Source organism: Lycium ferocissimum, chromosome 5, assembly GCF_029784015.1.
Source record: "Lycium ferocissimum isolate CSIRO_LF1 chromosome 5, AGI_CSIRO_Lferr_CH_V1, whole genome shotgun sequence".
NCBI lineage: Eukaryota > Viridiplantae > Streptophyta > Magnoliopsida > Solanales > Solanaceae > Lycium > Lycium ferocissimum.
This window is the reverse complement of record NC_081346.1, coordinates 67,181,048-67,192,173: the sequence shown is the minus strand read 5'-3', so window position 1 is coordinate 67,192,173 and position 11,126 is coordinate 67,181,048. Positions and strand designations below refer to the sequence as shown.

Here is an 11,126-nt window from a genome sequence, read left to right as displayed (position 1 = left end):
TTGTTGTTTAATTTATTGTTTTTTCATATTTATACAATCCAGCATAAGAAATTACGTTTACGTAGCCATATTTTGAAATTACATATGCATAGCCACTTTTTCACGGTATACAACAATATACAGAAATATACAACTTTATACACCTACTGTAGACAACGTATCAACCTTGTATAAAAGTGTATAAAAATGTATAGAGTCGTTTATACATACGTTTACCGTATACAATATTATACAAACTTATAAAAGAGGTGTTTATACACACTCCTACATTGTATAATAATGGATATCCAGTGGAGATCCGGTGTAGATCTGGTGGTAGATGAAGAAGACGAACCTCTCCGGTGGAGATCCAACACCGGCGTAGCAAGATCGGCGACCTAGGATGAAGAAGACGACAGGATAACACATGTAAAAAAAATAAACATAGGCTAATCCGGATAAATATTTTCTTTAAATTGTCATACAGTGTTATTTTCCCTAATTATATTGTGCATTTATATTTTTCTTCCACACAATTAACTCACACTTGTTTGCGTAGTGTCCTTTTCGTTTTGACAGTTACCCAAAAGTTCAATAGAAATATTATTGCCCTAGAGTAAGAGGAGTGGCGCATAGGTCTGAGAGTAAATGAACAAACATGTTTCACCTACCTCTAAAAGCTTAGGGCCTTATTAAAATACTGATTAAAAAGATAAAAATAAAAATCATTTTTTTCTTGTCTAAATATCAACCTGAGATAGAGGAGGTTTGTCACCCCTAAGAGATAATATCTCAAAACTAAAAAAACATTAAAAAAATGTTCGCTTTCTTTATTATGATTCAAGTTGATGACATAATAATTCAAATTTTGACTTATGGATCACCATGTTGTCTTACTGGAGAAAGATTTATTTGTTAAAAAAATGAAAATAGAATGCTAACTCTATATTCGAGTTGTATATTGCCTTAGTGCAGTTCCTGTGTTGTCGTTTTTCACTCTTGAGGGAATCAAACTCTTATTTTTAAGTGTTATTAGGACTACTTCTTGGTTTGATTGAAGGGTTACATTTTTTAGACATAGCAGAAACAAATGATTCTTAACGAGACAGCATATTAATTAATTAAATTAAATGGCCGTGCGTTATTGATAATCTGAAAATACCGTACAACTTTTTAAAATTGTAGATCTCAAGGGACTTTGATAATTACATTATCACGACCAGAAGTAAAGGGCACTTTTTTATTTAAAGGGTTATGGAAGATAGCAAACGACATTTTAGTAATCATGACATAATAATCTTTTATAGTATAGTATTATCAAAAACCAAATTAAATAATCCAAAATGACTAACCATCGAGAATCCAACAACCTTAAAAGACAAAAAAAGAATCACACTAGAAATCCAACAGCTAATAGCCTATTTGGCAAAGTTTATTTTTTGGCAAAAGTTTTTATTTTTAATAAATGCTTATTTAAAAAAAAAAGGTGTTTGGCCAAATTTTTAGAAGAAAATAAGTCATTTCTGGATAGTACCAAAAATAGTTTTTCAAAAGCTAAAAAAAATAATTTTTTTGCCCAAAAGCACTTTTAAGAAAAATACACATAGAAATACTTTTTAAAAGCTTGGTCGAGTTGCTGCTCAAAAGTGCTTTTCAAATTAATTGGTCAAACACAAATTGCTTTTCGCCAACGCTATGCTTTTTTGAAAAGCAATTTTCAAAATAAGTTGACTTTTCAAAAAATCACCAGAATTTGAAGTTTACGAATTTGTAATATTAATTGTTCTGAGTTATTAGAACTATAAATTTGTACATATTAAATAAATTTTTAAGATAAATATAAACTTTGAATCAAAATTATTAGGTTTTGCTGACCCACTTCCTTCTACTTACTCTCAGATTTAGAGGAGGATTTAAAATTTGAAGTTTACGTGTTCCTATAAAGACTTTAAGTTAATATACAATAACAATTGAGTGCATCGTCAAATATTTGTAGGTGTTTAGTAGATTTCTTATTACATATATAAGGTCTAGACAAAAATATTATACAAACTTATACAAAAAGTGTTTATATATAGAGGTATACACATACTTAGGCATAAATACCGAAAATCAACCCTTTAAAAGGATTGTGTCAACATTTCTAACCGCTCACAAAACCGAACTTCAAGAAACCGAAACCGAAAAGAATAATAAATTAATTAATTTAAAAAAAATATAAGTAAATTAAACAAAAAGATAAAAAGTAATGAGAAAAAAGAATGTACTTAGTACTAAGTAGTAATTAGAAACTAGAGTAATACTTTTTAGTCTTAGAATTTATATTATATTTAATTTCTTTTGAACGTGATATGAATTAGTGATTAAACATAATAATTTATATTTGTTCTCTTGAATTTTTTCTTCTATTAAACCAAAATTTAGAAGATTCATTATTTCATATTCAAAAAAATTAAAATATGTTCAAATTGTATCAAAATCACTTAGAAAATGTTATTTAAGACGAAAAAAACTTAAAAAAAACTCAATTGTAATAAGCTCTCTTTTGCTTTTGTATCCCTAATTTTCCCTCTACACATACTCCTTGAGCATAAAATCAATATTGGATCCTTACAAAGAAGACGAACCTCTCGGTGGTGACGTAGCAAGATGTATCCTAGGATGAAGATGAAGATGGCGACAGGCTAACGCATGAAAAAAAAAACATAGGCTAATCCGGGTAAATATTTTCTTCAAATTGTGTGTGCATTTATGGTTTTCTTACACAGAATTAACTCACACTTGTTTGGGTAGTGTCCTTTTCGTTTTAAAAGTTACCCAAAAGTTCAATAGAAATATTATTGCCCTAAAGTAAGAGGAGTGGCGCATAAGAGTAAATGAACAACTTTTTTTTTTTTGATTTTAATTTGTTATGGTCTTTAATTTTTGTTGCTTAAATTGGAGTCTTTAATTTTTATCGCCTAAGTGTAAATGGAATCGCTTAAAAATAAAAAAAATAAAAAAAAGGAATTTCGCCAGATAGAATTTTGATGCAAAACTCTACCAGCAGGCGAATCTAAACTCTATCTTGTGATTTTTATTTATAATTGAACCGAAAACTAGATTTTTTGGAAAAAGTTAAAGTCCACCTTCAAAAATTAAAGAACACCCCAAAATGAGGCATTCGTGCTAATTGCCCAATGAACAAACATGTTTCATCTAGCACACGCAAGAGAAATCAAAAAGCTTAGGGCCTTATTAACATACCGATAAAAAAAATCATTTTTTCCTTTTCTAAAATATCGACCTGAGATAGAGGAGGCTTGTCACCCCTAAGCCATAATATCTCAAAACTAAAAAACATTAAAAAGAAAAATGTTCGCTTTCTTTATTATGATGGTTCAAGTTCATGACATAATAATTCAAATTTTGACTTATTGATCACCATATTGTCTTACTGGAGAAAAATTTATTTGTTAAAAAAACGAAAATACAATGATTAACTCTATATACTTGCTAGTTGAATAATTGCCTTAGTGCAGTTCCTGTATTGTCGTTTTCTACTTTGAAGGAATCAAACTCTTATATTTAAGTGTTACTGTATTATTAGACTATTTCTTGATTTGAACTTTTGAAGTGTTACATTTTTTTAGAGAGATAGCAAAAACAAACGATCATTAATGAGAATAGGATATTAATTAATTAAATGGCCGTGTAATCTGAAAATACCGTACAACTTTAATCTTAAAATTGTAGATCTCAAGGGACTTTGATAATTACATTATCACGACCAAAAGTAAAGGGCACATTTTGTTTTAAGGGTCTGTTTGGAAAGCCACTTGGTTATTGGAATTGGTGTAATTACTAGGGTAGTAATTACACAACCTAGTAATTACACAATATAGTAATTATGATGACCTGGTTATTTGTCATTATATAATTACAGTGTAATTACACGCGTATAGTTTGATTGCACAAGTGTAATTATACAATTAGATTCATTTAATTGTCAAAAGTTAATATTTAACAAATATGTGCCTTTATATGATATTAACTTAGGTATTTAAGATACATTTTATATCTTGAAAATATATTAATGATATAATTATATATTTGTAACTAATATTATAAAACAAAATTGATATATATTTTCAAATTAATAATATTTTAATTTAATTAATTATAAAAACTAAAAGCACACATTTTATAAGAACATCATGAACTGCATTTTTGACAAAAACATTATATTGGCATAACATTATTCAATTTTTTTTAAAAAAATGATCTATCAAATTGTATTCAAGATACATATTATCTAGTAAAAATATAAAATTAAATAATTTTAAATTTGTAACTAATATTGTAAGAAATTGATATATATTTCAAATAAAATAATATTTTTATTGAATCAATTAATAAATTTTTTAGCTAGACATAATTTTGCAACGACATCACGTACAGTATGTTTGACAAAAAAAATTAATATTTATAATCATAATTTCATAACATTATTCAAAAGTGTAATAAAAAGTAATTTATCAATCCTAACATCACTCAGTATGACTTAAGTTTATCTATATTGAAAAACGAAATTCAAATTTAATGACATCTCTAGTATAAGTCAAGTTTGTGGATAACTCATTCTTTCTACGATTAGGAGGTATAATTAATTTTTAAAATTAGAATGATAACATAGCTAAGTGAAATAAAATAAAATAAATAAAAATAGCTAAGAAAGAAACAAAAGTAAGAGATTATGTAGAGGCACGTTAAGTAAACGTTGTGAAATGAGAAATAAAGAAATTAAAGATAAATAATTTAAAAAGAATAATATTTAAAATTAAAAAAATAATTTAAAAAGTTAAAATAAAAAATCAAAAAGAAAAAAGAATAGTAATAAAGAATAAATTAAAAATAATAGAAATTAAAATAAAACAAAAAAAGAAAGAAAATAAAAAATAACCCTTGTAATAACACCATGTAATTACCCGCAATTCTCAGCCTCACAATGAAAATTAGAGAGTATAATTACACCCCCCTCAATTACACTCAATTACATGCTGACCAAGTAATTACGTGGTCAATCAAATACAAAACTGTATAATTACACTCACATTCAATTACAGGGTGGCTTTCCAAACAGGCCCTAAAGGGTTATGGAAGAAAGCAAAAGACATTTTAATAATCATGCCATAATAATCGTTTATGGTATAGTGTTATTAAAACTAAATTAAATAATCCAAAAATAGGACTAATCATCGAGAATCCAACAACCTCAAAAGACAAAAAAATCACACTAGAAAAGCCAACAGCTAAGCATCTCCAACTAATTGTTGAAATCAATTTCAGCTATGGACCATTTAGGGGCATGATAAATGTGGAGTTAGGATTTAAAGCTTATAAATTTGAGATTTTAGTTGTTTTAAATTATTGGGTTCTAAATTGTTTGGGCATGAGAATTATTCACTTTTTTCATGCATAAATTTTCACTTTATTTGAAAATTAATGTTTGGTTACAAAATTTCCAAATTCAACTTGGAATTGGATTCCAAATTTAGAAAAATGCTCCAAATCTGTTTTCTAATTCCATCTTCATAAATTTCAAATAAAGCTTCTCATCTCCTTTATAAAAAGTATAACTAAACACAATTTCATCCTCAACCCCAACTTCATGAATACCAATAAAGCGAAAAATATTTGGAATCTATGGCCAAATGCCTACTAAATAAATAATTTGACGTTAAATGAAATGTTAAGGTAACTATAAAATTTGAACCAAAGCACTGGATCTATTGAATTTGCTTCCTACTGCCTACACTCAGAGGCGGATTCAGAATTAGAAGTTTAAGGGTTCAAGTTAATATACAATAATAAATTGAAATTCAATCGAATATTTATAGATCTTTAGTTAATTTTTTAGTACATATACATGGTTTAAATAAAAGCTATTGATCTCCGTGAACCCACATGTCATCATGTGGATCCACCCTTCTTTACAATGTAGCTCCGTTTGTAACGTGTTGTGAGATGAATGAGATTTCATAATCCTAAATTAAAAAAATCTCAAGTTCGAGTCATGTAAATGAAAAATCTTCAGTAAAAAGTGTACTCCCTCTCAATCGGTCCCTTACAATACAAACTTGAATTAGTCGAGTGAATAAATACCGATTATCAAATGCTTATGTTTATATAAAGAAAAATTCAACTTCAGCTGTCAACACTAAACAGGCTTGTCTTATAATATACTTTAATAATATACTGATCAACTAATAAAGCTTACTTTACTGATAATTTTCCCATATGTTTGAATTTGATGAGTTTCTTGGTCCTACACAAGACTAAGTCAACCTTCTATGGCTTTAGCTGAAAAGTCCAAGAAAGGCTTCTTCTAGGAAAACCAATCAAGAATCAAGTAATCATAATATAATAAAAATAAAATCCCCTTTTCTCCTCTCCTTTTACCTCTAACTTTCTTTACTTCAAATTTGGTTCAAAGCCACAAATTTAAAAAAAAATGATTACTTCTACAAACCAAGTCAGTAGAGAAAGATTTTGTAACTTCCATTTGCTTTCACACTACTACTTTTTTCTTTGCAACTAAGCAATTTGCTCTTGGTGAAATAGTTAAAAAAGAGGCAATTTTTTGAGTTCATACTAGATCTAGCAAGTGGTTTTTATGTATATTACTATGGATTCTTGAAGTTGGTTTTTATTTGTAAAGTTGGAAATTTTTTTGAGGTTTTTTTTTTTGTTTGCTGTGATGGGGATTTGTTTGAGCAATGAAATCAAGGCTGAGACTATAATTTATACTGGTACAACAGGTATTTATTTCACTTAACCATCTTCTTTTTACAAGTTTGATACTGTACTAGTCTGTGATTTCCTGTGCTTGGGGTTGGTAGGGGTGGGGGGACCAGAAAAACTGAATTATGTTGGTCTTATATGGTTTTGACATTATTATTTTGTTCTTCAGTTTGTAGCCTTTTTGTGCTACTTGTATGCTCTTGTACTATAATTAGCTCCTGAAGTTCAATTTGGTTTATTCTGGTTCTGCATGATTTAAAGAACTTGCTTGCTCCAAGTAAAAGAGAAAAATAAATAAATGATAAAAAGTAATGGCAGAGGACAAGGAGGGGAATTTGAGAAGCAGATTAATTTTCACTACTAAAAAACAGGAATTAGCGACGGACAAATTCTGTAGCTGAATAACAAATTCGTCGCTAATCCTATCTAGCAATGGATTTGTGATGGATTATCAAAATATTATGTTAGCTACGAGCAATTTAGCGACAAATTAGCAACGAAGTTCTTAGTTAATTTAAGTATTTTCTGTAGGGTTTGGATTTCGCCTGGTAAGCAATGGTCTTTAGTTAACTCCAAAAAACATTTGCAAACGTTGTAAAGGTTTTCTTGTATATGTAAAGCGAAATTTGTGGGTTGTGATGGTAGTAATAATTGGCTATTGAATGTGCATTCATTTGTTGTATTTAGTGTCATTTGACTGAAACATGTAGATGGATTCTTTCAGGGGTTGGTTCTAAAAGTGTTAGTGGAAATGGTACTGATACTAGTAATTCAAATAGCAAAATGTCGTCAGGCTCCGTACCCCCGACTCCCAGGAGTGAGGGTGAGATCTTGCAGTCGTCCAACTTGAGGAGATTTACTTTCAACGAACTCCGAGCAGCTACTAGAAACTTCCGTCCTGACAGTGTACTAGGTGAAGGAGGTTTTGGTTCTGTTTTCAAGGGGTGGGTCGATGAACAAACTCTTTTAGCATCAAAACCCGGTGCTGGCATTGTGATAGCTGTGAAGAAGTTGAACCAAGAAGGTGCACAGGGGCACCGCGAATGGCTGGTGAGAGCAGTTTTGCTACTTCAATTTACAACATGATCTTAGAATTTTTTTTTTTTCCCTGTAGTATCCATCACATCCTCTTCTGAAGTTTGTAATTTACGAGTGAATGTGATTTTGAACCATTACTACATCGGCTATCTGCATCTTCATTGTGAAAATCACAAGTCTTATTACTGACTTTGCATGGTAGTATGACAGTATCTGTTATCCTGTTCTCAAGTTTGTTATGTACGAGTGAATGAATGCAGTTTTGAACTACTGCTATGTTGTTTATCTGCATGCTTCATTGTCTTTTTTCATCTTTGGCCCGTCGGCCAATATTAATTACGAGCACGAGTTAAAATATACAAAATCTGTACACTGATTATGTATATTTTTGGATATTATATGTTTCTTAATGTATATTTATACTTGATATACAAAATCTATACATTTGCTGGCTGTTTTTCTTTTGAGCGATCCCAAAATGTAGTTATTCCCAATTAACTGACAGATAAATTGTGCAAGCAGGGTAGCTCAGTGTCTTATTGTTCTTGAACTTACAAAATTGCAGGCTGAGATAAATTATCTCGGTCAACTACGGCATCCGAATCTTGTAAGATTGATTGGTTATTGCTTAGAGGATGATCACAGGCTTCTAGTCTACGAGTTCATGCCTAAGGGTAGCATGGAGAATCATTTATTCAGGAGTAAGTTCTGAATCTCTCTCATATTTTACAAAACGTTTGGTTATTGTGGTTCATCTTACGTTTGTTAGATTCTATATAACATGATGTTTTTCTTGAATCAGGAGGCTCGTACTTTGAAGCACTTTCTTGGAGCCTCCGCATGAAAGTTGCTGTTGGTGCTGCAAGGGGCCTTGCATTTCTTCATAATGCTGAAACAAGTGTCATTTACAGGGATTTCAAGACTGCTAATATCCTGCTTGATTCAGTAAGTATATCTCTTGTTGAACGGTCACTACTCACTTAGCTCTCTTTCGTTCTTTTTGACCATGGTGTAAGTGCACTCATTTTACGCTTTACATCTACAGAACTACAATGCCAAGCTTTCTGATTTTGGGTTGGCGAGGGATGGCCCAACCGGAGACAAAAGCCATGTCTCTACACGGGTTATGGGAACTTACGGATATGCTGCTCCAGAGTATCTTTCAACAGGTTTGTCATCCATGCTAAACCAGTTCCACTCCATCTTTTCCATCTAATAAGATTGTTCGTATAGCTCCTTTTTGGTGCACTCCGCCTGTGGATGTAGGTCGATTGTCCGAACCACGTTAAATTAGTGTCTGATCTGGTATATTTTTCTTTTGTTATCTGATTTATCCTCTTTCGAGGTTTGCTTTGTTAGCTTCCGACACCTGATTATTTCGATCCTAACATTTCACGTGATATATTCTCATCAACTCGTCTTGACTTGTAAATGTCATCTGAACTGATGAGAGCATAATGTGCAGATTTTATTTTTGAATTAAATGGACCATAGTTGTATTCGCCTAACCGCATTCTTTTACTCGAAATATCATACTCTCATAGTTACATGAAAATCTGTATAATTGTCATGTTTATTGCTATCACTACTCATCACAATAAAATGGCACATCTTGTTTCTGACCTCCATATGTTTCTCTTATTTGGAAGGTCATCTTACTGCAAAGAGCGATGTATACGGCTTCGGAGTCGTTCTCTTGGAAATTCTATCTGGTAAGAAAGCAATAGACAAGAATCGACCACAAGGGGAACACAATCTTGTTGAGTGGTCAAGACCATACTTGACCAGCAAACGCAGAGTTTTCCGTGTTCTAGATTCCCGTCTTGAAGGACAATATTCACTCACTCGCGCCCTTAAGGTAGCAAACATTGCACTTAACTGCCTAGCCGTGGACCCCAAGTCGAGACCATCGATGGACGAGGTAGTAACAGCTCTCGAGCAGCTTCAGGAGTCAAAGGATACCGTGAAAAATGATACTAACAAGGATGGGCAATTAAATCGGCTTAGCAGTCAATCAAGTGGCGAGCTCAACAAGTCATGCAGAAGCAGTTCAGGAGAGACGCCTCGTGTAGCAAATTATCCAAGACCTTCAGCTTCGCATCGTTCTATCTAAAGAGACGGAAATAGCATTCTTGGCCTGCCAGTTACTAACATCCAATTTTAAGGAACTTCTAGCATGTAAGTGTACCAATATCTTCGACAACATGTATAGTTTTCTTTTTCTGTTTACCGTGTCAGATGAGTATTGAAGTGAGGATTCATGAGATGATGTATAATAGACTGCAAGTAAAATTTTTGTTATCCTGGAACCCCCGAATTTTGCTGTAAATCAAATGCCTACAGTAAGTTGTTTTCACGAGTTTAACTTCTATGCACGATAGTGTAAAAGAATTGTTATATTGCCAAGTTACCTAGAAGATAAGTAGAGCGGTCAATATGCTTGGCCCGCGAGGCTGGCCCAATTTAACTCTTTATTTAAGTAGGGTTGAAATTAAGATTTCTTCGACCCATATAAGTGAGCCTGCTCTCTCGCATCCCGCTACGACCTGAGGGGTTGGAGGGGAAGAAAAGAATAATAAATTAATTAATTTTAAAAAAAATATAAGTATATTAAATAAAAAGTAATGAGAAAAAAGAATGTACTTATTACTATGTAGTAATTTGACAGTGGAGTAATATTTTTTAGTCTTAGAATTTATATTATGTTTATTTTCTTTTGAACATGATCTGAATTAGTGATTAAAAATAATAATTTATATTTGTTCTCTTGAATTTTTTCTTCTATGATGTCTCAAGAATGGGTGGTAGAAGATTCTATTTGATATTGCAAAAGTTTCTGCTATTTCATATTGCAAAAGTTTCATGTTCAAATTGTACCAAAAATCAATTAGAAAATGTTATTCGGAAGACGAAAAAACTTAAAGAACTGCACGTGTCTAGCCTACGGCCCACTTAGTACTGGGTTGAAATTTCATTTTTGCGGGCCCTTCAATTAAAAAAATCGCTCCGTCCTAGCCCATTTAATTCTTTGACCCTTTAGGGTTGGGTTGGGTTGGGCCAGCCTATTTTGACACCTCTAAATCTACAGGTAACTGTTCATAGAAGGTGGAATCACTGACATGGAAAATAATGTTGGTTTACCTGCTATAACTTGGTCAAATACAGTGAATTGTATGAAGATTCTCTATACCGCCAGTGTATATAAGTTAATGGAAAGTTGGAAACATATCTAAAATGCAATTTTCCTGCCGTTAACTGTTCACTTCCTCTTGTTTTATGTGACACTCCTATTGAAGAGGGCCAAAAAGGTATTGCCAATATTTATA

The 11,126-nt window shown here is 31.5% G+C and overlaps 1 protein-coding gene across 1 annotated transcript; it reads left to right on the top strand.

The window, feature by feature from the left end:
- Positions 1 to 6,267: 6,267 nt before the first annotated feature.
- Positions 6,268 to 10,171, top strand: LOC132057140 (receptor-like cytoplasmic kinase 176). The gene is made up of 6 exons (XM_059449599.1): positions 6,268 to 6,779; positions 7,487 to 7,812; positions 8,366 to 8,501; positions 8,603 to 8,745; positions 8,846 to 8,969; positions 9,450 to 10,171. Exons 1-6 carry the CDS (start codon positions 6,719 to 6,721, stop codon positions 9,911 to 9,913), a joined length of 1,254 nt encoding a protein of 417 aa, XP_059305582.1. The 5' UTR covers positions 6,268 to 6,718; the 3' UTR covers positions 9,914 to 10,171.
- Positions 10,172 to 11,126: the final 955 nt, after the last annotated feature.